The following is a 27,918-nucleotide window of genomic DNA, read 5'->3' on the forward strand; positions in this document are numbered from 1 at the left end:
ACACTTGCATATATATTTGCACCTTCTAAAAGAAAGAAAAAACAATTTATTTTGTATTTTCTGTTGTAGAAAGAGTCACCGGATTTGTCCCGGCAGTCGCCAGCCAATGGTCATGCTAGTGTCACCAGCTCCATCCTGGTATGTTTGTGCTTCTGCTTTTCACTGTGAAACACACAGGGGGAAAAAATCCCAAAGGGAACACATTTAATATGGCATTTTCTTTCTAAATTACTATTATATTCATTTGTTATTGTAATTCATTTCTATGTTCAACACGATGACAGCACACAGATAAAAGTTAAGTCATTCCTGGGGTAAGCCAGTGTGTCAGGTTTATACCACCAAATCACTAAATCTGAACCAGCATCAGTGTCATTATCTATCTATCAATATCCTCACAGAATAATCTTTGACTATTTTTTTCCCCTGTTTCTATTTTGTGGTTCCTGTGATACAAATACTTATACGTAACCTTCTGTCATCCCACCCAGGACCTGCCATCAACGATCCAGCCAAAAGGCCGTCTGGTGAGATTTCCCAGTTCTCTACACCTTAACTGCACTCCTCACTTTACATTGTGTCCTCCTCCATTTGCCTTACAATGCATTACTGAGATGACAAACTAACACTCATCCCATCAAGTCCAAATCTGCATGTATGTACTGACTGTGTATGCACTTAAAAGCACCTATCCATTCTTCCGTCCCCACTTCCATCAAGTTTCACTCTCCAAAGTCGGGCCTCAACGCTTGACTGCTTTTGCCTTCCTTGAACATGGGAAAGGATTCTTACACAGTTGTTTAAAATAAATAAAAATCAAGGCAGATGTTAGAGAAAATGTCCCTGTATTGTAATACAATCCTGATGATGGGCATTATTGCTAGATTTTTTTTTGATGAGAAATGCAAGTCTGTAACAGGTAACAAACTTTTAGATTGAAAACGTTTTGGAACCCTGATTTGCGTTAGTTATGTCCTCTTAATCATTTGTTGTCGGCCATTTTTGTTTGTTTCATGATGCGCTTATTCTCCAAGATCTCACACACAAACATAAAATGCAGTACAAACACTTGAATATATAAGATTCAGCATCCAGTTGTGGGTCCTTTATCACACCTCCTTTGTTGATGCCCCCCAACGTTTTCTACTGCATGATATATGTGTAAGTGTGTGTGTGATGCTCTCAACCCCATAGATCTCCAGACCTGCTATCAAGGACAAATTGTCCATCAAGGTAAGATGTCTCTAAGTGGACCCTTCGTAGAAGTAGAAACCAACTTCCTCCACCCCCATCGCAAAGTTCGGTTCCTCATCATAGTGATGTCTAGATCCCATGCTAGCTGTCAAGGCTTAATCTTCATAACTGGTTTGTCAGTGGACATAAAAGGCAACAAAAAAATAAATAAAAAAATGTGGATGTTAGCTGCCGATAAAACTGATACGGCCACAGGTGGAGATGTGGCAGAGCGCTTTGGTTGACCATGTTCGTGCTGTTGTTCATTTATCTAAATGTCTGTGCCCTTTCCTGCTTCGGCTTACACGCTACGCTCTTTGATTTTCCCTCTGCTGTCTTTTTATCTTTTAATGACAAACGTCAGCGCTGCATTTCTAACTTATCAATTTTTCAGCCAGCCAGTCTCCACTCATATGGGCAGCTTCGCAACACTATCCTTGCCACTGTGTCAGCACCTAACAATTTTGTTTTGTCTCACTGTCCTACCCTTTTAGATTTATGTACGTGCTCAGTTTGAGTATGACCCGGCCAAAGACGACCTCATCCCATGTAAGGAGGCGGGCATTCGCTTCCGGGTAGGTGACATAATTCAGATCATCTCCAAGGACGACCACAACTGGTGGCAGGGAAAGCTGGAGAACACCAAGAATGGCACCGCAGGCCTCATCCCCTCACCTGAGCTACAGGAGTGGTGAGTAGAACACACAACAATTAAACAATACAGTTCAACAGCACCACCACCAACAACACTAGAAGCTCCATTAAGGTACAGCAGGACTTATACCAGGGCTCTTTTATTGACTGCATTAACTTGGTGTACCTAGAGTTGCATTGATTTACCTTTTTTTTTTCATGCTGTGATGTGAAAATTGACAACTATCTTACCATGCACCTTTACTTATCACTATGTACTATGGTACTGAATTTTACTGACACTACAAACATGTGTTTAAAGTTGATGTCAAGTTCCATGTCTGTCATACATGCTATTTTTTTAAATTAAAACAAAGCATTTGTTGAACGAAAAAAGATACTCATCGTCCTATTAAAGGCCACTGATATTATTATTATTATTGTTATTATTATCATTATTATTATTACTGATAGCTGTGTAATACTGTGTACTGTGGTAAATTTCTATGGTCAATAACCATATGAAAAAATATCAGTGACCCTTCTAACCCTAGGTGTTGTTTCACAAGAGTCATTATATAACGAGATGTTTTCATAACATTCATGTACTAGGTTCGTGCCATCTGTCAGCTTTTATGTGTTAAGATGTGATTGAACCTGGTACTTCTGTCAGATGCAATGTTGGGGCTCGTTACTCAAAAAAGTACTGTATTACTACTAAAAATAGTAAAGCCTTACATTACATGATTACGCCCTGAAGAAAGTAATTAGTTGCATTAGTTACATTACTCGTTACATTCATGTTGCTCTCCACGGTTCCTTTGCAACAAGCTTCGTGTGTGCGTGCTGTCTCTGTAGGTACTTTGTTAAGTTTGAGGTAGTGTTAGCAGCGGTGGAGAGAAGTTTCCAACACGGGCAAAGTGTGCACCTTACAGTCAAGTTATTTTCCTTATGTTCAACAAATTCAAAGTAATGTTTGTGTCTCCAATCGTCAAAAGTGGCTTTATGCAGCGGGGGGGTCTTCAGGCAGGTTGCATGCAGCAGCATGTTCTGCTCGTGTTGTTGACGCTGCCATTGTTATCCCATCTCCCTTTGCGGGTGGCGACTAACCAATCGGTGATGGTGAAAGATCACTGATTGGTGATCCCCCAGCCCGTTGTGTGTGATGCGTGCGACTAGCAATGTAACGTAAGAAATGAGCTTGGCGAACTGTAATGTGATTACTACATTCAGAACAGTAATGCCTTACACTACTTGTTACTGAAAAAAGTAATGTGATGTTACTTTGTAACACGTTACACCCAACACTGGTCAGATGTGTTACCAGTATACCACAATAGTTCAGAACAGCTTCATCACAATGCTGAGCAAACTTACGCTTAAACTTAAGCACTTATAGAAACATTATCTTTCCAGAGGGCCATACTGACTTACAAAATGCAAGCAAAGAGCCACAAATTGGGCAATTGAATCGAAACACTGAACACAGTGCTGACTTACGTGAAACTAATTCTCACGACCAAATACAGCGCTGGATTGACTATTCAACCAACATCAGGTCTCATACTTCATGTATAAAACCACATTAACTGATTTTCTGTGTTAACAAATGTAATTGTTACTAACCTATGAGAATGAATTATAACTAAGATATTTATGAACGACAACATGAAAAGCAATCCCTACCTATATAATTTAGCCTGATGGGAACAGTTGAGATGTTCACCTCTCTTTGAAAAACCATCAAAGTCTAGTGTCAGGTTTGATGTTGAAATGCACAGCACAAGGGACAGTTGTTAGACAGTCACGATCCATAATGTGACTTGTTTAAGTTCAATTATGTCTTGACAAGGACGTTACATTAAGTGCAACCCATGTAACTTGTCACCTTTTGTCCAATTGAAATGCAGACAGCGCCCTCTGTTGGATTTAAGATAAACAGTAACAAAGACTCATGGTAGTCATTTGTCTCGAGATTCATTAACATGCTTCCTCTTATTGATTTTTGAAGATTTTGTAATTTTTTTTGGAGTATGTCGTGGGTAATATATTGCCCAGGTGTGGCTTATACAGTACTTGTTCTGAAAGCCGCTGTTATATGTGCAGTATTGACCAGAAAAAATAATTTAATAAATTTTTATGCATGTATACCTTCAGGTCTTAAGTGTCTATAACAGGGCTTCCCAAATGGTCTAACAAGGGAAACAAATGTAAAAGTAATTTTAAAAAATTTAAATCGCTGAGATTAAAAAAAATCTTTGGGGCATCCATTAGCTCAGTTGATAGAGCGGGTGTAGAGAGACCCTGTCCTTGCCGCGGCGGCTTCAGGGTTGAGTCTCAGCGCGGGGCCCTTTGCCGCTTTTGGCCCACCTTTACATTTAATTTTGGAAAAAGTTTTGGCACCTGAGATCTATAATAATCTAAAGCCATACATAAATATAGAGTGACAGACAAGGCCATTTAATTTAACAGTACGTACTGTATGTTCTTTTTAGGCGTGTAGCATGCATAGCAATGGAGAAGACCAAACAGGAACAGCAGGCCAGTTGCACCTGGTTTGGCAAGAAGAAGAAACAGTACAAAGACAAGTACCTGGCCAAACACAACGCAGGTAAGTCAACAAATGGTGCAACAGAGCTAGGCTAACCTACTACAAGCATCTCATTTGATAGCTCACTAAGGCAATATAGTGCAACTCAAAGCAATGAGGAAGTCCTCCATCTAGCTGCGCATTGACCCTAATTGAGGGTGCAAGAAATCCACACCATCCAAAATGCAGTTTAAGTTAGCATGACAAAAGTTTTGTCAAGGGCTTTGCTAGTTATTTGTCACATGTTCCATTATTGAATTCAAAGCACAATCACAGTTTCAGGAGTATTATTGTATTATTGAAAATCAGATGTTTTGATTGAAGTGTCTAGGTTCAAAGGTCACGTGGGATAAATGATCACATTGTTGCACCTTTGTAATGTAATGGTTTGTGTAACTGCTGCACGTGTGTTGCGTTTTCCCTCTGACAGACCTCTCCAAATGCCGCCTCGTTTCTCAGTAACTAACAGTGTTGCAATTAACAGCTTCTGATGTCTACAATTTTTGTTATAGTGTTTTTTCTTTTTTTGTTCAATTGTCTTCTTTTATGGTGTCCTTTTATTAACCCTTCCGCTCCCACCCTTTGTCCATATTTCATGCTGTCTCTTACCCAATGACTTGGCTGCATGTAAGTAACTCCAGACAGCTGACATCCAGCTTCTGTGTTTTTCTTCCTCCTCTATCTGCTTTTAAACCTTGTCCTCTTCCTAATGTCTCCTTGACTTTTGAATGACTGCCGCTTTGTTTGGTTTGTTATGAGAAATGTAATTCAAATTGATGAGATGCTACTCAGCTCAGCTTGGTTATGTTTTTCACTCTGACCAAGGTTAGTGCAAATAAGCAGGTTTTAATGCTTTCTCAAGGTATCTGACCTTCCTCTAGTCTGCTGGGTGCTTGTTTGAAAGAGCAGTTGTTGTACATTATGGCATAATTTGAATAACTCTGCTCTAAATATTAAAAACCCATGTGATTGAGCTCACTGGATTTAAGCCACAGGGACCAAGAATTGAAATTAATGTTAATCTCATTAGCATTGCTAGTGCCCCCTCTGATTCTCTATTAGGTTTGCATGTATTTATTGAGATGCTTTTTTTCACACCATTGTGGAGTATGTACACTCAGTTTCCAGTTTATCACTTCCAACTAAGTTAGATACACCAGCCTAGAAATAAATCCTACCATCATGTTGTAATGTTGAGCTTTTGTTTCAACAGATCATGATTCAACTTAATGCTTAAGACGGTTTGAACTTGAGAATACCGTCACACACTAAAGCCTCCAAAGTGACCAAAAGTTAAATCAACAGGCTTAACAAAAAACTCAACAATATAACCTTCAACAAGTAGCATTTATTGTGGGACTGTTGTATCAGACTGTATAAGGTGAACCTTATGAACTGGTGACTGAGGGTATTTTATCCATTTGCTTCACAATCCACAGAGAGAGTGAGTCAAATTATTAATATTAACACATATTTACCTTTTTAAATGGTGAGTGTATACTCTATGTTGCATCTAACCCTAGAAAAGACCATTTACAGCTGAATGCGTGCTAACATAATGTTTCTCCTCTGCTCGGCAGTGTTTGACCAACTAGATCTGGTAACATATGAGGAAGTGGTCAAACTGCCATCGTTCAAGAGGAAAACACTGGTGTTGCTTGGTAAGTATTTTAATACGTTAAAATTGGTGTTTGTCTGTCTGGTTAGTGGTTATTAAAGTGACTTCCTCCTTCAGAGATTTGGGCTTTAAAGGTTTTGAAAAATTGATCAGAAAGAACACAGAAAGGGGAAGTGGAAAAGTTTGTGGTCAGTTTCACAGTGGAAGAACCATAGACTATTCAGCATTTGAACCGTAGACTGACATTTTACTGGCTTGCACAAAAGAATACTTTCTCAAGGTGCCCTCATACAATGCCCACATGTGCACTGAATTAATTATGGATTAATGTAATCATTTCTCTACTCCATACCAGTCATGAAGCAATATGTTGTTAGATCACCTTTCGCAGAGTCGTAGGGCTGGGCGATGAAACGATCTCAATAATTTTCACAATAAAAAATTTCACGATAACGATAATACATTTATTTTATTCTAGATAAAGTTTTTATTTTTTTAGTCTGTTTTCCTCTACCTTGATAACACTACACCAACAGCCAATCACACAGCAGAGAAACAAATGCATGTGGTAAATGCATGTTTCTGGCCCCTCCCACTCACAACAACTGACAGTTGTTGAGCTGACACAAGAAAATGGAGTGATGCCGAGATCGAAAGTATGTCAATTGCTGCTCTGCGGTATATACCGATCCTTGAAGTGCTATGTCGCTGTTAGTCCTGCTGGTATCCCACCGACACATGACGGTATGTGCTGCTTGAGACTGTAATGCCATTGAAAGACTGTTGGATGGGTCCCGTTGACTCGAGCAGAAACTTTGAGCCAACCAACCAAACAATACTGACAGGTTTTCTTTATAAGGAGAACACAAAAATGCACTACTGCATGTAAAATCGATGTCACAGAACATTAACCAGTGTGGCATATTATGCATCATGTTCACTGTACTTTGAATGACCAGAATCGACAAAGATTTTATGGTTGGTTGGCTCATAGTTTCTGCTATCGATTAGTAAGACTGGCTACAGTGGCTGGGATTATAGACATATACATACACGCCTCACTCAGCGCTAGACTGTACGTCGACATCGCCGCCATATTGGATGTGGCAGCTCTGCCCCATGAACTGATACAGGTCAATGGAGTGAACCTCATAAAGTGCCCTTCTCCAAAGTGCTATAAGTTAATGCCTCTTATTTACATATTCACACACATATGAATATATTTGGGAAACAGATAGGTACCAAAAACAATGTCTGTAACATTCTCTGATTATTGTAAACATTAACTACTCCTTATATGTTTAGTATACGGGTAGGCACCAAACCACAGGATGGATTTTTACATTTTTTATACATTGTAATGTGTTTACAGTTACCTATGTTTGTAATGCTGTTACTGTGATGATACATGACACTTAAATATTTAATCTGTGTCTACAATAACCAGATCCTGACATGTAAATGTGATGTCTGTCTACCATACTGTCAACTAGTTTAATTTAATTTAATTCAATTTAGAATATGGACATCTGACTTCATAGTATATGAATCAGAATCTGAATGGGAGCAGCTGTTACGCAAGCAATTTCCCATCAGGGATCAATAAAGTATTCCTAAGTCAAGAATATGCAGAAAAATGGAAGTCGTAGTAATAATAATAATAATAATAATAATACATATTGTGCATATTTATAATAGTAGCCTACTGCAACTTTACTTTTTGTTTTACCATTAAATGTTATTGTATTCATTATCTTATTTTATAATGTTCTGTCATGGAGCATATCACTTCACTGCTACAAGGAAAGAGAGCAGGCTCACTGCCAGTTGCAGCTTCTTATCTTGAGTTGCAGACTTTGATAATCTAAGTACTAATAATAACAATCATGGGAAAAAAATTAACAAAGTGCTGCAAGTTAATGCGTCTCATACATGGGTGAGTTTTCGAGGACTACGGAGCCGGATCCCAGAGCAGCAGGGTGATGTCCTGATACAACAAGCTGCTGTTGAACTGATGTTTGGGCTGGGCAACGAAGACAAAGTGACAGCCTGTACACAAACTGAAGTTAAGGTTCAGACACCTGACGTCCAGGTAGCTCAGTGTGTTGGAGAACTGTCATGAAGTTCTGAGATTGTCAGCTCAATCCTTGAGTCGGTCTGAATTGACAGCCGGAGACAGCTCTTCAAATAAAAGAGCCAAAAGCTCAAAGGCAGGACAATCAGGCATCTGATGAGCTGGTCTGGAGGCTGTGGGTTTGAATCCTGACTCTTTATAAAGTTGCTGCTCAAAATAATGAGTGAAAAACTCAGACTCTTCGCTCTTGTCATACTGTTAGCTCAGCAGGATGAAATTTGGGTTAGAAGTTTTGAGGTCTTGGGTTTGATTCTTGATTGAAATTTGAGGGTTGATGTTCAAAAAACTGAAAGAAACAAAGAGCATCAGTCAGATCCAGTAGTTCAGGCTGATAGAGGCTCAGTCATCAGTTCTGAGGTTGCAGGTTTGATTCTTACAATACTCAATGAAGTCTGGACTATACAGGTCAGAGTTTTCTCTCTCATGAGACTCAGTGACTTTTGAAGTCCAACACTTAACATAAAAGAACGAGTGAAAACCTCTTGGAGACTCTCTGTTTGTTGCATCCTGTTAGCTCAGCAGGGTAAAACCAGGGTTTGAAGTTTTGAGGTCGTGGGTTCGAGTCTTGATTGATTTTGAAGTGTTGAGGTTCAAAAGAGTGAAATGTGAAAGAAACAAAGTGTATCAGTCAGATCCAGTAGCTCAGGCTGATAGAAGCCTGGTCAGCAGTCCTGAGGTCGTGGGTTTGAGTCTTGATTGAGTTTGAATCTTATAGAAGTCTGAAGTACAGAATGAAAAGCGCCCAGAAAAGAAGATCCATTGCTCGGTGGATTGGTAGTGCAGTGGGTCTGTTCCCGGCTTGTAGTCACCACAGAGGTGCTTGCACAGGTTCGACTCCTGCCTCGTCCTGCCTGGAGCCGAAGGGTGGGGGGCTGTGTCCCCTCCCCGGGGTTTCTCAGAGATGAAAGCAGGGGGTTATGGGAAAATGAACCATCAGCAAGTGAACTTTTATTGAAGTGTGACGATGAAAAGTCATCTCGTGTTACTTTCCAGCTTGAGCAGGTCTACACCAAACTCTTTGATCGCTTCATCTGCAGAGAGCGACATTTCCCTCATGAGTGACACCTGGTGACAGAGGAGAGAAAAAAACAGGGTCAAGGGTTGTTCTGTGTGTGAAGTGGTAAACCTTCAGTAACGTTAACTACTCCTTATATGTTCAGTATACAGGTAGGCACCAAACCCTGGGATGAACAATGTTTTTAGGAGTGTTTTCAGCTACCAATGTATGTAACATTGTTGCTGTGATGATAAATGTCAGTTAGATATTGAATCTGTATCTGTAATAACCAGATCCTGACATGTAAATGTGACATCTGTCTACCATACTGTGAACTTGTTTAATTTAACTCTAAATATGGTCAACTGACTTTATAGTATATCATTTTTTGTCATGATTGTTATTATTAGTACTTAGATTGTGCTATAAATGCTATAAGTTAATACCTCTCATACCTCAGTGAGGTTGAATGAGTATGGAGCCATACATTTCCCTCATCAGCACCTGGTGACAGAGGAGAGAACAAACAGGGTCAAGGGTTGTTCTGTATGTGAAGTCGTAAACTTCAGTAGAGTCAGAGAACAAGACGTATCATAACGTACAACAGATATGCATATTCCTTTATTAACGGCAATGTGTTAAGTTAGTATAGTAAATGAAGACTCAAAAAATGTATATATTTTAAGCAGTACTTGCTATAAAACCAGCCTGGTGGAATAACCGTGACATACCACTCCAAGGATCGGTATATAACGCTGAGCAGCAATTGACATACCTTTGGCCACTTTTTGATCTCTAAGAAAATGAGCCGTCCAGCAGAACATTTTATCGGAGAAGGAAGAGGAGGTGGGTAGAGGGGGAAAACTAACTGTTTTATAACTGGGTGATGTGACCAACTGCAACCAGGTAGGACACTTCTGAATGAATGGGGACTCACTGAGTCGGCAGAAACCAACTCAATTAGTTTGAAACATGAGCTGTAAGAAACAGGCTGCACACCTCCAACTTCACAGTGAGGTAACGATTCCTTTCCCCAGGCTCCCTGTTAGCATAAGGTTTAAAATCAAAATATTGCTTAAAAGGTGCAACAAATCCTGCAGCATCTTGTCGGTCAACTGACTGTGATAAGTGAAATGTGACTCCTACTCTGTGTGCTGCTGCTGCATGTAGCACACACCTTCAATTTATTATTGTAGCGTGCGTCAATAAGCACCTAACCCTAACCAAATTGACAACTATGGCAAACCTAGTATGTTTTTCCTTGAAGCCCTGTGTAGAGGACAGTTCTGTCAATACCTACACCTATATGCTACTGCCAGGACTTCAGCAGGGAAACAGGAATTTAACTGAAAAGACTTGCTTTGTAAAATGCCTGATCAACTCAGCCAAATCATAATACTGAAGCCTTGTAGTAGCTTAAGCTAAACTTTCAAATATGTTGACATTTCCATACAGGTACAATGAATATCAATTTTGTTCCCGTATCCTACAGAAAATGTCCTCTATAGTGGCATTGCATCCTAGGCAGTGCAGACAGGAGAAATGGTTGGACCCTAAAATCCCTGAGCATGACCACGTTATCACATAACAACTCGGCAAATCATTTGCTTCCCTATCATTTAATTTTTAACAGTGTATTACAGGATTTACCAGCCTATTGTTTAATTCAGTATTGTCTCTGTGTCCCCTCATTCAGGTGCACATGGAGTTGGTAGGAGGCACATCAAGAATACACTCATTACCAAACATCCTGACCGCTTCGCCTACCCCATCCCTCGTAAGGACACACACAAACATAACAGATACACGCAACAAAAGAGCTGAGGTGGTTACATATGTTGCACTGAAAATGCATCTGCAGACACCAGCAGTATAAACTCTCACATCACTCTTATTCAGGGGTGTTTCTTAACACTGAATAGGAGAAAGACATCACCAAGACTCAGGGCCATTATTCTCTCAGCTATCCTTTATGTAATGATTTTCATATGTATCCCTCTTAACTGTCCATCTGTCTCTCTACTCAGACACGACTCGGCCTCCTAAGAAGGACGAGGAGAACGGGAAGAACTACTACTTTGTGTCTCATGACCAGATGATGCAGGACATCAGCAACAATGACTACCTGGAGTACGGCAGCCATGAGGATGCTATGTATGGAACCAGGCTTGAGACTATACGGCAGATCCATGCACAGGGCATGATCTCCATCCTGGATGTTGAGCCACAGGTAACAAAGGAATGTAGTGTCCCAATAGCAAATTTCAAACATGCACTTCATAATGCAATCTCATAAATGACAATCTCATGTAAAAAAAAATAAATGAATAAATAAATTCCCTTCCCCTAAAAATAATGACAGTGCCATCACATAATTGGGAAGGCCAGAGCAGCCCAAGGAAAATATTCATGTTATATTCATCCACCTGAAAAGAGTAACAGATTCAAGAGTCAACTGAGTAGCATTTCTTTTACACATATTTCAACAATCATGAAATACTGTGAACCACAAATTTGGCAAACATGCGGAGAAGTCATCGTCACCGCCATTGATGTTAGTCATTAATAAAGCCACCAAAATCAACAGTCATTCAACTACAAACAAAGTTTAAACATCTATTACTTATATCTTTATTGATATTAATTCTGTTCAAGTTCAAGAAAAAGTGATGCTCAGTATGAGCACTGCAGCATTAGGGATATAACAGAGCTGTCATGGTCGAGTTCCATCATTACAGAACAAGTCTCAATCTTTCCACATAGATTGGAATAGCAGAATACATGCAGAATTAAAATAAAATGAACTCTCTCTGTCTCTCTCAACAGGCATTAAAGATCCTCAGGACAGCTGAGTTTGCCCCCTATGTTGTCTTCATCGCAGCTCCCACTATCACCCCGGGAATGACTGAGGTACTGTCACATATACTTTGTTGCATCCTCTCTCACTCATGCTAGCTGTTCCAGTGTATTTGCACGTACTAACTCTCATTCAGTCTGAATTCAGTTGCACTGGCATTTAGCCTGAATTCAGAGGCAATTGTATGACAACTACCTTCATCCTTTTGTCATCCTGTTTGCTTTGCTCAATGTTTCTCACACTGCACTGCCCTGTGTTCTTTAAGCATGTTTATATTTTCTTTGGCATGCCTATTTTCATTTGCACTCAAGGTTCCAAAGTGGTGCAGGAAACTGCCTGTAAGTACTGGTTAAATCATGTGAGTTAAGCTTGTTTGGAGATTGTAGAAAGGCATGTCTGGCCTCTGTGTTTGTGTAGCTCTAGTAGTAGTCTAGCTTTGTCCACTTCATTCCACTTGATTTCCTCTAAATCCTCTAATCCCTCTAATAATCCTCTTAATTGTGTGCTCTCTCAGTGGTTCATCTTCATTTTTGATGCAACCTCATGCATCGTTCTTGTTTGGCCCAACCCTGCCTCTCTATTTAATTTTTCCTCTTCTTCCTGGATCCTGAACGGTTTGAGGGAAACATCTCATTGCTATTTTTATTATCAGTATTGTGATTTAGATTGCAATCCATAAACCTCTGGCCTGCATTGGTGGTCTAGTTAGCATTACATTTGAAGTTTGTAGTTTGAACTGTATGATGTTTATGCATAGAATCTGGCAGCTGTTTAAACTGAGCTTTTCAGCTAACTTTAGTATGACATCATTACTGGCAGAATTGGCACAAGTCAAACTGTAGATAAATGTAACGCTACTTCAAAATGTTGTGATTTTGACACTCTACAGCTGACATCTGTCAAGCTAGCTGCTAACTGAATTGCCCAACAATAACATGGTCCAGAGAAAGTTGGTTTTATTTAAACAAAAGAGATACAGTTTAAGCTTTGTTTCAATCATCAAAATGTTTTTGTCCAGTCAAAAAATATTTCTTGGGCAAAGTGTTCTGCTTTAATTTTACTTAGTCATACACAGTGCTGACTTAATTCAATTAAAAAGTTGTGGCATTAACTGCTGCCATCCAAAAATGATGAAAGTCACAAAACTTGGCCCTTGCCGGTATAAAATTACTCTTTAATATAAAATCACTGTAAATATAAAATCACTGTAAATATGTGCAAATGAGTATAAACATATAGAACTGGATCACAAATGTGTTGAAGCACAATACATGCAGCAAATATACACCTAAACCAGCCACTGAACTCTGTTCTGTTTTCCCCCGCTCACACCCTTAGGATGACTCTCTTCAGCGGCTCCAGAAGGAATCAGAGATGCTGCAGCGGACCTACGCTCACTACTTTGACCAGACCATCATCAACAATGAGATTGATGACACCATCCGACTGCTGGAGGAGGCTGTAGACCTGGTGTCCACCACTTCTCAGTGGGTCCCTGTCTCCTGGGTCTACTGACATACGCTAAACGGCAATTAGCTCATCCCCCTGAACAATCCATCTTCGATCCAACACGGATGCTAAACTTTGTTCAACATCCCCTTGAATCACGTCTCTCTCATCAGAATCATTCATTTCTGTAGATAAACTGTTGCTGAAAAAGAGGGAAATGAAGAAACTAATGACTCACGACAGAGACTTCATCCTGCCCCCACAACCCCCTTTTTCTCAACAGCCTTAAAAGGCATATTGTTGTGTATATATATACATATATATATAAATGATAAAAAACTAAGTGAATATGGTTCTGTCCTTATATAGTTGAAGGGTGGGGAGTGGAGGGGCAGTGTGGTAGATATTTTGTACTTTTCTTTTGTAATCGATGGATGGGTGGTAACATTGGAAAGGCAATAGCGAGCATGACCATAAAGCAGTCTTATGTGGGTGCCTGTGTGTGTGTTGACCTTTAAAGGCACTTCTTGTGGTACTCTGTGTCCTCCCCTCCAGCATCCCCCTGATCTCCTCGGCCCCTGTGACAAACAAGCCGAACTTTGAAGCACATTAGAAGCTGCTATAGTGGCGACAAGTAACTCCCTCAGCTCCAAATGCAAGTTTGAGTGAAGCAAAAAAGCACAGGAAACTTGGCAGTTTCTTTCTCCCTCACCCACCCCAACCCTTTATTTATTTCACTGGCCCTCTGTGCCTGTCAGTTTGTTGAAGGAGCACACTGCATCCTCTACGCTGTCTTTCTGTGTGTTGCTGTAGCCTGTTGTACCATGCTTCCCTTCTCAACCTCTGATGGTCTTTGTTTACATCTCAGTTTGCACAAAATGGACAATGAAGAAGACGTGTACTGGATCTCGTCAACTCACAGTTCTTATTTGGTCTTGCCTACTCTCTTCTGGCTATGTTTACCCCTCTTCCTCCGTACATGAAATGCTAATCAGTGCTAAATGGACCTGGAAAATCATTCTTGGGCCTTGATCAGCGATGAACAAGCACTTACATCAACCACTAAACATGGCTCCTGAGCTGAAGACAAAAAAATCAAATAAAAAAATAATGGAAAGGAGAAAAATAAACTGCCTTATCAGAGCCTCGGGGAGGACATCGGTAACACCTATGCACACCCCTGGTTCCTGCCAGGCAGACCGCCACGACAGCCATTTTCTTCTTTCCTCACTCTAATAGTGAGCTACGCTTGTGGAAATTAAAGTGTTGATAGGAATCATGGAAGGGGAGGGCCTCATGTAGGTGGGATGAAACCAATCCTAGAGCCACTGTTTTGGAACTGTTAACTGTTGTCTTTAAAAATATTAAAAAGGAGTATTCTTGTTTCAAGGGAGAGAAAATAACTCTAAATTTTGTGTGTAAATGTTTCAATGGTGCGTAAGTCATACGAGTGAACTACCAAGAGCCAGTGTATATTAATCCTTAAAAGAAGCTCAGTATGTGACATAACCTCTTCATGCTTTACCAGAAGTGGCACAACTCTGCCCCACCCTCAGTAACTTAGTAAGCAAGTTGAAGGGTCTAAAAAAACACTAAAAAAACAAAAACAAGTCAATATTTTCAACTGTGTGGTGTGGCTGCTGTTGTTCCACTTCAAGTAAAGTGTTTTCATTTCAAGTCCTGTGTAAATTACCTCTGCAAAATGACAAAAGCAGCTCTTCTGTATGAAATGTTGTTCTTTTTTGTTATTTCATTTTTAAAAAAAATATATTTCCTTTTACGTGTTTAAAGTTAACTGCCTCGTCTTCCTTCTGTTTGTTTTCTGATGTGTGAGTGTGGAAGCTAATGTATGTGAAATAATTTTGAAGAATTTAATACATCAGTCCATCAGGGATTTCACTTCGTGTAACGTGCTGCAGAACTGCTTTTTGAAACACGGCTTCCAAAACAAACAAAAATCCTGGACATTGGCTTGTTGTATCAAGTGAAGGATTTGTCTATTGGATTTCCAAGTGATCCGTTTTTAATGAGACACTCCCTCAGACATGACTATGTAAATCTTTTCTATATTCAATGTCATGCCCACAAGGAAAGCATAATGAAGGTCTATATAAAATCAAATTCCTCTCATAAATAACACAACTTGCATTGTTTGCTTTAGTCATAATTCTACTGTCTAAACCAGCCCCATTCGCTGAAAACTGATTGATACCCTCATGACGCTCAGTTTAAACAGCTGCCAGGCTCTGCTTAAGTAACACTGGAACACGTAATAAACAGATTTCCTTCTCCGTCTGTATTGATTTGAAGCACAGTTTTCAAGGAGACACAAGTGTCTGGTCATTAAAAGAGGATTGCAAAGCCTCAGTGGAATCTGTTTGGGTTTACTGGTCGGATCCAAGGCCTGTACTGCTCAGGTGTCCCTGAGATTGATAAGAAGTATGTATTTGCACAGTTAATTAAAAAGGTGACATTTAAATAGGATTTTTCTTTTCAACATACTACGAGCTCAACCGTAAAAAAAATGGACTCTGCTCAATGTTGTGCCATCAAAAACAACCTTTGGTAGTTGGTGTGAGTCTTATTCAAAATGAGTTGAAACAATTACTCAGTGACTTGTCATGCGTTCATTGAACTTTTGGAAAAAAAAATATTTCAAATAATTGCTTTCTTGATTAACTTTTCATAATGGTTGGAGGCCTAAACAGGAATTTAAATTATAATTCCATTGATTGATGACCCTACGACTGAGAAAATCAAGTTCTCCAAGGATCTCAAAGTGTAAAGAAATGTCCATACAGTAGTATATAGATTTAAAAAAAACCTAAATTATTGTTCACAGCTAAAGAGCATTTAAATTTTCCAAAGTTAAATGGATTATTCACCTCATAAGCACATTTTTAGCTGTCAGTTTCATACTTGATGCCCCTGTTTGTTTTTTTCCACTTTCTGCCTGTCTGGCTGATGGAGCATTATGTCAAAATGCAGCATACAGGGACTACAAATGAGTCTGTGTGTGTAAAAAAAAACACACTGTTTACCCCTTAAAGCGCAACCGTAAACACTTTCTAAATTCAAACCAACTTCAGAATATTGAATATCAGAGTTGAAGACTGAAGTTTGGTCATCGAGGCTACAGCTATAATTCAATAATAGATGCACTGAAAGAATCTGCACAATATCAAGCTGACTAGGTTGGAATGTTTCCACAATCTCTAGTTAAAAAGGACAGGTAGGTTTCTGGTGTGAACACAGATCAGAGAATTGAGGGGTCAGCCATGTAGTTCAGGGCTGCCAAGTAACTCCTCTCGTCACCTCAGTACAATGGAGGTGAAGTGACTTTCATTCTTACTGTTGAAAACAAACACACAAAAAACATCTTTTACCAACCACAGATAACCTACAAGCCTCACTGTCGACAGTTTATATTAGAACCACTTTCTACCAAAGAAATCCATTAGATGTGTAATCTCTGCAAGTCAGGTTAATTGAGCCTTACAATTAAGTGCACAGAGCAACAACTTTATGGAAGCTGAACAGATACTACATCAGCTTTCATTAAGACTCTGGGGTCACATGGTTCCCATCATTTACTAAATAATTTGTATTTATGTGGATTCAAAAAACAAGGCCCAGAGCAGTAAGGTTAAGCTTATCTTATTGCTGTTCAAAAACAGGCCTGCAACAGGCACTCTGACTGCCTGTACACACAGTGATGAGGACTACTAGAAGGCAGGGCAGGTGGACAGAGGGTGGGGAGGACAATCAGAGAGCTCGCCAGATGGGAGGAAACAATCAATAAAGAAAAAGCTGGGAAGGCGGGCGGAACAGTTGTGGAAACAATCAGAAGGCTGGGCAGGCAGCAGGCAGAAGACACTGGGAAGACAATAGAGACTGTGGAGACAGATTTGTAGGTAGTATCACCCAGGAGAGTGGCCCTGAGACACTTGGGGTCAGAAAGAAGCAGCAGGCCCAGGAGAAGCACAGATCCACAAGCAAGCGCCTGACCCTTTATTTATATATAAAAACATGTCCTTAGTTATTCCAAGAACAATGCCACAGGAGTGAACAACCTTTCTTCACTGTGACCTTTCATTAAGGTATGGTGTGGAATCCAAGACATGACAAGAACTCCAGTAAATGAGGGTTCGCTTAAATGTCCCGAAAATGTCCAAATAAGGAGCAGGAAAAATCTAAAAAACAGACGGAAGAAAACTGTTGATGCTTTCCTGATCACCTCCTGCTAGTTGATCAGACTGAACAGGGAGTCCAACCTGTCAGTGCTCAGTGTACAATAATCTAACCAGAAGGTGAATGCTCACTGCTGCTCTTCAAAACGACACAAGCATGAATCCAACTAACAGCTAGCAGCATTTCTTATTGACAGGCAACAACCTTGGAAATGTACTTCAGGTGAGTTTTGATTGGTCAACAAAATGAATGTTGAACCAGAAAGCCAGGGAACATTATGACCCTTCGGTCTGCACAAGTTTGTCCAAACTTCTTGTCACTCTTTCACACGGTTATCAGTTAAAAACAGTCAATTTTTCTAGACTCCTGAAAAGCTGACAGATCAGAGATAAAAGGTCTTTCCCTGACAGCGGTGATCTGCTGCCTGTCCATTCGCCTGCTGTCCTTGTGTACAAGGGCGAACCGATCAGTCTTGTGAGATGCGGTGAGCTGATGGGTGACTGATGTTTTACCTCAAGACACAGACAGACGGGCCTGATGGAATAACTCAGTGCTAAATGGACCGGGGAGTTTGCTGGCTCATCTAGGGGCTTCGCTTCGCGGCGGACTGTTGTTTTTCCTCCGCCGTGTGTTTGCAGAGATGGCTGTTTGACTGTGTACTCTGGCTCTGAAGCACAGATAAGTCAGTGCTTGCTCCAGCAGTTATGAATTGGTTGCTTTGAGCTGAGAAAGCAGGAAATCCTGTGAGATGATGAGAGGTCAGCAGCCACTCGTGAACCATTGTCTGGCGGTTGTCTCATTTTGATTTACTGGATATTGGAAGTATTCTCTTCACCCCAGTGTTGTCTGAGCTACAGTAATGACTCCGCTGCAGAGACTGGCAGCTTCACAGGAATACACAAACCATGTGAAATGAGACGGTGAAAAGTCTTAGAAAACTGATTTGAAATACATTTTAATAGATCTTTTCCAGACTGCTGGCTGGAGGTCAGTATTTAATCTGATCTGAAAAGCATACAGATGAGTTTAAAAACTGTATAATGCATGAGAGCTGCAATGATTTATTATATGGTTGTCAAGTATTTAATCAATTGCCAATATTTTTGATATATTGATTAACTTATATTTTATAGTTCTAAATATTTTTTGTTGAGAACAAGTCTAAAGGATCTGATTCCAGCTTCTTCATCTGGAATGTTTGTTGGTTTCTTTGAACTGTGAAGTGAATATCTTTGGGCTGGGAGATATGGCCTTTAACTAATATCTCTATATTTTGAAATGTCCTCCAATTCAATTCAATTCAATTCATCAAGAAATATAATTCTTCCAAAAGTTATGTCCTCCTTATAAAAATAAAGTTTAGAACTTAAAGCAGAATAATAAAAACATACACAGAATTGTTAAAGAGCCTTCTCTGTCAGAAGACAACCAACTGCCTTGCAGACATTCTCATATCTAATGTGGTCTAGTGGTTGCACATTACAAAGCATGTAATGCAATATATGAGTCAAAAGCTTTGTGGTGGCAAACCACAAGTGCTTCAGGAAGAAGTGCATCACAGACTTCTCTGTCAGTTTGAGCACAAGGTCGACTCCTCATAAACTAGGTATAAAGACAAAACTGTAACAAAAGCAGAGCTCTATGTTTTGACCCGAGGCTTTTCTTGGCATTGGAGCTTGTTTAAGTGCATTGTGAAAAGATGTGAAAGGCACTGATGATGATCCAAACTCTTCATAAACAACCCTGAGAAGTACAGTGAAGGATCATTAGCAACAACTTTGATGAAAAGCGCCTCAGTCCTTCAGAATTCTGCATAAAATTCATCCTATTTACGTCCTGGAATGATCTTTGTATAATCATCATGATTTGTTCTTGGGTTGAATTCAGATGCATGTTTCTGCAAAACTTGGTTGCTATAGAAACAGTTTGCTGTACAAGGAGAAACATCTGGCCTTGTCATGTAATTACACACCGAGGACAGCTTTCCTTTTATGCTCCCGTCACTCTGCTGCTTTAAAACCTGTGGCTGAGGAGATGGAATTAAACTCTAATGGCTGTCTGCCTCTGGACAAAAAATAACCTCTGATCAGGTGTGATTAGAATCAATGTAAGGAAACTTTACTGTCCTTCACAATCTGACAAAAAGTGGAATACTCTGTTTCAGGCATTCAACATTAGTCTGACATCTTTTTCTGTTTTGAGCCTCTATCAAACATTTCTGCTTTTTTTCCCGCACAGTCAGACTCCCTGATGCATTTCTTGAACCAGTGCCTGATCAGATGCAAATACAGTCTGCAACTGCTGTTCATTATGGCTCATGTGCTTTGGTATTTCTGCATTTAAATATGCTATAAACCTTAAGAGTTTTTCAGAAGGAATAAGTAGAACTTTGAACTGACTGTCACTGGTGGCTGAGCTGTGACAATTTACAGAAGAACAACCATAATGATCATTTCATTTTTCCTCTTATATTTTTAAATGTTTTCTTATTGTGCGTTTTGTCCATTTTTTGTCAAATGAATAACATTCCCCATGCAAGTCTATGCAACCATACATGTCTGTCGTTCCGACATGGTTTTAAGTCAATGAGTAGCAGCCACAATGCAGATCCATGCCACAGCTACTAGCCACTAGCTTGGTAACAGTAAATTATTACTGCAGCCTTTTCTTCTTTTTCCGTCGTATGGCAGTTGGCAACCAGTTTTCAGGCACATTATTGCCATCAACTATAATGAAGTGAATCTGGATTATTTACACGATATATTTCAGATTTCTATTATTAATGCATTTTCAATATTTAATCTTTTTAAATATCACAGTTATTGTCAATTCCAGTAATCGGCCACATGCCTGCTGTCTGAAGGCAACCTATGCAAACACTGTGCTATGTTGCTTCCATGTTTGTGTCGAATTATTGAAATGGATCTCACATTAACATGAGTCCATCATGCTCTCTGAAACCAATCTGCAGGAATCTCTGACAGTGTTCCCGACTGATCAAAAACATCTCAAAATCGGCCTCTGAGAGTGAGCACAGGGCTGTTTTATCACGTATTCATAAAACTCAAACAATAAGCTCTGTTGTGTGCTGGCTCATACAGGTCTACTGCAGTAATCACAAACACACAGATGATTGATGTTTCAGGGATATACACAATGAGGCAAGGGCCCCTACAAAACCTGATCAGCGCCCCTCAGTGTCTTGGGTTGACCCTAATCTGACTTATTAGCCTACAATAAGCCTGTTTGGAGGTTGCATTAAGGAAGCCACAGACCGCCGCAGTAAGACTGGATGTTAGCTGATTTAACTTTGAAAATTAAGGCTGACGTGTTGCACTTATAAGCCTGTGGCTAACACGTCTTTGCAATGTATTTACATCACCTTTCAACCATCTTCTCTCATCAATGCAAACATGGAGAACACAGTGACACAGCCAACTTCCCTCTCTTGGTTCATATCAGACACATACACTCTGCAGTCAACAGGTGCACTTGTTACAGCCAAAACATAAAACTGCTAACTAATAAAAATAATATAATGTTTTTACCATTGGATTTAAAATAATGAAAAATACTTCCACAACACTAACTCACCAGTAAATTATAGATTGTGAATGTTAAGTAAATACAGTAAATCAGGCCATAATGTGTACAGTAACCACAGTTGTATATGTACTGAATGGTTGACACTGGATGTGAGTATAGACTAAAAGGGTTTGTCCATACTGTCATATAATTGTACTTCAGTATGGCTGACAACCTGTATAAATCTCACACAATCACCTGCTGCTATGCTTTTATTTTGAAAATATTGACCGGACGTATATTCTTGGTGCCCCAAGTCTGGTCTATAAAAAAGATGATATTCGCCAAATCAAGCTCATAATCAGTCGGGCACATTGAGAGGCGTCATGTCGTGTTGTGAGTGCAGAGAGCGGGAGGACGCAGCGCGGGGGAGCATCCTCTACAGCATCCTCAACAGAGGCGCGCAGTGCCCGCGGGGACACCTGGAGACGGCCACTGCGCAACAGCTTTGCTCGTGCGCGTGCAAGAGGAAACTGGTGCTGATTCGGGCTCCGAGATTAGTTTTCAAGGCGGCCTCAGAGGTGCTGGTGAAAACTTTCAGATTCGTGAAAAATGTCCCGTGTTTTCGGGGTTTGCCGCCGGAGGACCAGCTCCGGCTTGTGCGCAACAGCTGGGCGCCGCTGCTGGTTCTGGGCATGGTGCAGGACTCCGTGGACTTCGACACGGTGGAGACGCAGCAGCCCAGTCTGTTACACCGCATTTTAACGCACAGCAAAGAGCGACAGCAGCGCACTCCGGCTGAGACTCGGGACCCAGGGGTGCCTGTCGGTGATGCAGAGGGGATCAAAATGTTTCTGGTCAGGTGTAGAGGACTGAGCATCAGCGTCAGGGAATACGCGTTTCTGAAGGGAGCGATACTCTTCACTCCAGGTAACCACATGGGACAGTTACAGTCAGTCATTCTCATAGTTGAGCACATTCTCATTCACTACAGAAGTTTTTGCAGTTTTACTGTAATACTCTATACTATGACGTTTCACTGTTATAGCGCTATTTTAATCTCCTGTGATTTAACAAGCCTGTAATATTCATACGAGGATAATTCCGCTAAGCTACATTTATGATGACTTCATTCATATGATATTTTTGTATGGTATAGGCCAACGTGTCTGTATTGGTCCGTCATTAGCGCTGTGGATTTAGCTAAACCCCTGCGTGATTTCTCTGTGTTTAAGAATGAACCACATCTAATCCTGTGTGTCTGGTCCTGTAGAAGTGATGGACTTGGAGTGTCGCGAGTACATCCAGGCGCTCCACACAGAGGCTGAGCGCGCGCTGTACGAGCACGTGAGGACGGCCCACAGGGGGAATAAGACGGGCCGGTTCGGCAGACTGCGCGCGGTCCTGAACACGCTGCGCTGCATGGACCCCGAGGCGGTGGCCGGACTCTTCTTCAGACCCGTGACTGGCACGAGCAGCATAGAGGAACACGTGCTCGCGATGTTCTATGAGCGGTAGAAGCCACAATAAAGGAAGACGATTGGGAGTGAAGAGGGACAATCATTTCATGTAATCATGCAGGCCTGTTTATGCAAAAGTCTGTCTTTTTAAATACGAAGAATTTACCATCAGATTCGAGTGGTGGAGCGTCACCTACACGTGATGAGATCTGCTGGAGTGAAACTGCTGCACATCAGGACTTTTCAGTTTTTTTTGTCAGGACACACTCCAGCCACGATGGCCACAATAAAAGACCGGGTGAGACTGATGACGACCATGCCTGCTTCAAACCCCGGTGCTGTTACTTTGTGGCCAGTTCCACTCCTCGTGCTCAGCTGTGCCATTAAAGGACAGCATTCAGAGTGGCCTAGAGCTTTACAGTCTGAACAAATCCCCTGCTGATTCACAGAGGATCAACTGAGACAACATGAGACTCTAGGAGCCTCATTGTGTAAATCTGTGTACATCTGTGTAAACACCTACACTTCACAGTTAAGCTCAACTAATTCACATCATCACAGCAAATAACAAACTTCCAGGTACAGCTGTTTGCACAAACCAAAGCTTGAATACATCAACTACAACAACACAGCATATGCTTCCACAAAACAAGCTCCGGTGAAAATGAGACAGCCACCACTAACACTACACTAATCATGATCAGAAATGGCAAGTGAGCTCTGCCACATGTTTGAAAAAAGTCACATTCAGAAAACAAAGAGAATCGCTGCTTTACCAAGAAAAGGAAGAAGCAGTTCCTACCACTGATGCTCAGTTCAGATGGTGAAGAGGATGATCCATCAATTTCTGAAAAGAATCACACAAAAAAAGAATAAGACCAATAAACATAAAACATAATTCTATTGAATATCTGTAATTTATGATAGTTTTATTTTTTTTTATCACTGAGTTTTATGAGTGAGTTTGGAAAGCTAGAAATCTTAATTCTTTGCCGAATAATTGTTGGATCAGATGCAGTTTACTGGTCAATGAATTGGTGGTACTGATGAGCAGTGCTGTTAATCTCCTGCAGATACATCATGCTCATTTCAGAGCTGTAAAATCCATCTTATTGCCCCTTTAAAACATTGAAAGCAGGCATCATAATCATTAGCACTCAGATTTATTTTTCACAGCTATTTAATTACTTCCCGTGGCCAACCTTGAGCACACAGATATACAGACATACACACTCTCTATCATCAATCCGACACCTCAAAAAACAAAGTTAAGAGTGTCGATTAAAACAGCTGCTACACTGTAACACACCGGTGGTTTGGGCTCCATCCCTCTGTTCAGACAGCTTCAGTAAATACATCTCCGCAGCGAGCATTCGCCTGATGTCTCGTTTCATTAATATTGTCAGGAGCCGACGCTCAGCTCTTTCTCTTCCTCCTCCTGCTCCCAGGTGTCGGAGGATGCTGTTACCTGGGAAATACCAGCCTGAATTAAACCACACAAAGTGATACTGCACATTATCCCTCCTGACCCAACGGGATGCTGTGTGTTCATAATGCGAATTAACTTTTCATGCTGAGTCACCTCCCAGGATGCACACTTATTTCCCAACTTTGTCTCGACTTGAAGATGTGTTCTTAGTTATTTAAAGTTCCAATACTGGATGTGATTACAACATGATGCTCTGTGCTGAACCTCCACAGTAGTGCCTGTTTTTGTAGTGATGTAAGTGATTTGTACACATTTCTTCCGCATTTTGAATGGTTTTAGATTTGTTTGAGATTGTGTGACAGGTTAACTTGGTTATATTGCACCAAAAAAAAATCCTAATATCTTATTTTTACCGCTGCAACTAACGGGTGTTTCATTACAGCTGCAACACATGATTATTTTAATGATCAAATAATCCTATAAATCCTAATTAACTATTAATAGATTGTTTAATCTACGTCAGAAAAATTTTAAAATGTGCATCATATTTCCCAGAGCCCACAGTGACGTCTTCAAATTGCATCTTTTGTTCAACTAACGATCTAGAACCAAAAGAGCCACCATTTACCAACGTAAATAACAAAGACAATAAGTAATGACTGCTGAAAAACGACTAATGGTCAAAATAGTTGGCAATTGTCTTTCGATTGACTAATGGTCTAGTGTTCATTTAAAGCCACCCACAATGATTTCCTAGAACCCAAAGGGGTATCCTCAAATTGCTGCTCAGTCCAAAGAACAGTCCAGATAGAGAAAACAATTCCATATTAAAATCTTTGATAGATGTGTATTAAGTCCAAGCCAATCACCAGTATAAAATAAATGTTGGGAATGTAAGTTTCTCGACAAAAACATCCAGTGGTTTCACACTTACAGATGTTGAAATGTCGTCTCAAACAGTGGTCTCTCGCCTGACAGCAGATTTTAGTGAAACTTAATCTTCGATATGCTTAACCCTTTACATTTGTGCATGTTGTGCCTTCGTGTTTCAGCTGCAAATCGTCCTGATGTCTTGTCAAAAATATCTGCTTTTATTTCCATGAACAGGCTGGAAAATGCTCTGATGTTTTGTCACAAATATCCAGTGGTTTCACACTCAGAAATATTGAAATGCTGATTCAAACAATGTTTGTCTTTGCAACTGCTTTGTCCATCTGTCTGATTTTAACAAGACATAACATAGTTATCTAATATTAAAGAGTTTCAATGTAACAATTTGTAGTATTTCATGTGTTTCAATCACTTTTGAATCTGTCATGTGTGAGCTGATTGTGACCTGAAAATTGAGACCATTCCCCTCTTTGGACGGCCTATACACACCTGTGGTACATTTGTGTAACTTGTCTCATGCTTGTGGACCGCTGACTCTTTGTGAAGTGCCCGGGTCAGATTTTCTGTAGGGTGTGACTTTATTCACATTCTCGAGAGCCTTGTCTTGGTGCTTCTCTACTCTGCTAACAGAGAGCAACTGTAGCTAACGCTAATTCAGAAAACGTTCACTAACATTTGCTAACGACTGGCTATCAGCGCTACACAAAAGTTCCTCAGAGCACCTTTAAAATGGTTGTTGGTTATATTCTGTTGATGAACTGGTTATTGCAACACTTATTATTTTATGCATTTAGATGGTCAAATAAACTGAGTTGCATTTTAACATGCACTATACGAGGTACAGAACAGCCAGATTAAATAAGTTGCTGTTCATGTCAAAACGACTTAACACAAGAACTTGTTTGAAAGAGTATGCAAAGATAACATAGCCCTGACCCATTAGTCACAGCTATTGGTAGCTCATAAAAGACATACGTCACAGCCGACAGGCTATTGTGGCTTGAGAAATAAAGTCTGACACCCACAGGATAGACAGTGTGGGAAAACACAGGTTATACAGCACACAGAGATGTTAGAGCAGCATTGTGATCACAGTGACCACTTGACGTAACTGTACTTCTTCACTCGAAGCTGTTCGATCTTCCCTCAAGGCTGCAGACTCTGCATTGTTCAAAGTCAGGTATCAAAGTGTAAAAGTTACCAACTTCTCATATCTGCTGTTTATGACAATGAGCAAGTGCTGAGCACAGCTTCTGAGCTTGTTCTGTCAGGGCTTTTCTTTCCTCCAGATGCAGCCTTTCAAGGCAGCCATAGACAGTTAAGCTTAGCCTTGAGTATTAGCACCACAATCTTCCAAGCATTTGCATTAATGGTTTTTTCCTCTCAGCTACTGAGTCTAACACCAGCTAAGCTTTCCTCAGATTACTGCGGTCTCCTTTCGGTGCAGGGTCTCACATCACAAACAAGGCAGCCAGTGGGGCTTCGACATGAAATCTCAGGAAGACAGACTGATCCTGTGTACACAGAATCCCACCTTGCACTACACGTGGACAACAAATAAACCCCAACCTATAATAAACACACAGCATTATTCTACAGCTGAAATTATTTGGCAAAAAATCAGAAACTATTTTTAAATTAAATATTGAAGTCATCTGAGGTCAAAATGTTATTGCTCTTATTCATAATCTTACGCGACAGTAAACCAATAACTGGAGTTTTGGACTGTTGGTCAGACAACATAAGAGATCTGAAGACTAGGGCTGGCTCCAGGAAACAGTTCGACATTTTATTTTGCATATTTTCTGAATTAATCGATGCTGATTATAATCATTACTTGCAGCCCTACACGATTCCCTGCTATGTCGTTTCTAACGGTGTGATAACACATTTCATGTTATCTTGGATGTTTATAATAAGTAGTTTATAATAAGTTATTCAGATGTCGTGTGTGCAAAAACACGTCTAAAGCTGCCGTGACGTAGCGCAAAGCCGTGACGCTTCACACACCTGACGTCCGTTCCGTCTTAATTAGGGGAGGTAATTAGCATACATATTTTCTTGTAGCAGCTAAACAGAAATCTAGCTTCATGCTAACATTTTTAATTAAGCGTGCGTGGAAGTAGTGACTCTGTCGAAAGACACTGGTTTAAAATAAATGTCGACTATTAATATTTTGACGATGGAGAGGATAAAACTCCCAAATGAACCAAGTTCCTCCCACTGGAGTTGTTTTTTTTCCTTAATAATTTAAGCTAAACTAACAAGCGAGTGCAAATATTGTACTGTACATGTAATTAAGTCGCTTACCGGGTCAGGGGCTTGACCTGGAAATCCTTAAAAGCAGAAGAAAAAGCCAGGGCTGAAGCGACGAGAAAACATGACGATAGATTTTGTGCCCTACCCACAATTCCTTGCGGACACACCTTGCTTCACTGTACATCCTGCTCCTTCTTCCTGCAGAAAATGATGGATGCCTCACACAAGCTGTCAATTAGTCATTTATATGTCATATGGGTTGAGTTTGGAAAAGTAGTCAAAGCTAACCTGAACAATTACTGAAATGCTACAAGCTGAGCCAGGACACATTCTAATACATCCTGTGGCTCAAAAGTATAAAGTCATTTGCAGCATATTCCTGCAAACAGGAGGGGAGTGTTTCACTTTAGTTGTGGAGGCAACGTGATAGCATGGTCATTTAATCGTTTGATATAAAGTATGCGGTGCAAACACACATACCACAGCATATCCCTCATTATATATCCACCCTGTGCTTTGTCTGCATCATTGCCTGTTTGGGAGCCGCAAAAAGTGCCCCGTAAGTAACAGCAGCAGTTTGTCTAAAGGCTGCTTTAAAGGAGAATACGCACACTTCCATTCATCACAATTACAGGTTTCAGAAGGCAAAAAG

General features: G+C 40.4%; 2 protein-coding genes and 1 long non-coding RNA gene across 23 annotated transcripts in view; 2 read left to right on the top strand and 1 right to left on the bottom strand.

Moving 5' to 3' along the window:
• The window catches only part of LOC115577157 (peripheral plasma membrane protein CASK-like), a 48,934-nt gene extending 33,628 nt beyond the window's left edge, over window positions 1–15,306 (top strand). For 6 of the 18 annotated variants that reach the window (XM_030410014.1, XM_030410017.1, XM_030410023.1 and 3 more), the window contains 10 exons: window positions 70–138; window positions 492–527; window positions 1,195–1,233; window positions 1,728–1,924; window positions 4,362–4,477; window positions 6,037–6,117; window positions 10,902–10,982; window positions 11,233–11,444; window positions 12,032–12,115; window positions 13,401–15,306. In XM_030410014.1, coding sequence (XP_030265874.1) covers window positions 70–138; window positions 492–527; window positions 1,195–1,233; window positions 1,728–1,924; window positions 4,362–4,477; window positions 6,037–6,117; window positions 10,902–10,982; window positions 11,233–11,444; window positions 12,032–12,115; window positions 13,401–13,577 — 1,092 coding nt within the window. In that variant the 3' untranslated portion in view covers window positions 13,578–15,306. The remainder of the gene's footprint in view (window positions 1–69; window positions 139–491; window positions 528–1,194; window positions 1,234–1,727; window positions 1,925–4,361; window positions 4,478–6,036; window positions 6,118–10,901; window positions 10,983–11,232; window positions 11,445–12,031; window positions 12,116–13,400) is intronic. The other 12 variants (XM_030410026.1, XM_030410029.1, XM_030410027.1 and 9 more) reach the window with 6 other exon arrangements.
• Window positions 99–27,423, bottom strand: LOC115577162 (uncharacterized). 3 transcript variants are annotated; one of them, XR_003983036.1, is made up of 6 exons: window positions 27,318–27,423; window positions 23,997–24,155; window positions 23,490–23,534; window positions 9,661–9,709; window positions 8,007–9,273; window positions 99–162 (listed from the first exon to the last, which is right to left on the bottom strand). It is a non-coding gene; the product is annotated as an uncharacterized LOC115577162 (long non-coding RNA). The 3 variants fall into 3 exon arrangements; XR_003983034.1 differs by having other exon boundaries at window positions 23,464–23,534; XR_003983035.1 differs by having other exon boundaries at window positions 9,652–9,709; window positions 23,464–23,534.
• On the top strand, window positions 21,576–25,388 carry LOC115577161 (nuclear receptor subfamily 0 group B member 1-like). 2 transcript variants are annotated; one of them, XM_030410036.1, is made up of 2 exons: window positions 21,576–22,157; window positions 22,501–25,388. In XM_030410036.1, the coding sequence occupies exons 1-2, from the start codon at window positions 21,614–21,616 to the stop codon at window positions 22,743–22,745; spliced, it is 789 nt and encodes a 262-aa protein (XP_030265896.1). In that variant the 5' UTR covers window positions 21,576–21,613; the 3' UTR covers window positions 22,746–25,388. The 2 variants fall into 2 exon arrangements, with proteins under 2 accessions (XP_030265896.1, XP_030265897.1); XM_030410037.1 differs by having other exon boundaries at window positions 22,504–25,388.
• Window positions 27,424–27,918: the final 495 nt, after the last annotated feature.

This window comes from Sparus aurata, chromosome 24 (assembly GCF_900880675.1).
Source record: "Sparus aurata chromosome 24, fSpaAur1.1, whole genome shotgun sequence".
Lineage (NCBI taxonomy): Eukaryota > Metazoa > Chordata > Actinopteri > Spariformes > Sparidae > Sparus > Sparus aurata.

What these genes read in the sequence shown, in the direction of transcription:
- LOC115577161 (XM_030410036.1), top strand. Translation starts at nt 21,614, where the DNA reads ATGTCGTGTTGTGAGTGCAGAGAGCGGGAGGACGCAGCGCGGGGGAGC. An exon ending in AGCGATACTCTTCACTCCAG is followed by an intron (nt 22,158 to 22,500) that starts GTAACCACATGG and finishes CTGGTCCTGTAG; the next exon opens with AAGTGATGGACTTGGAGTGT.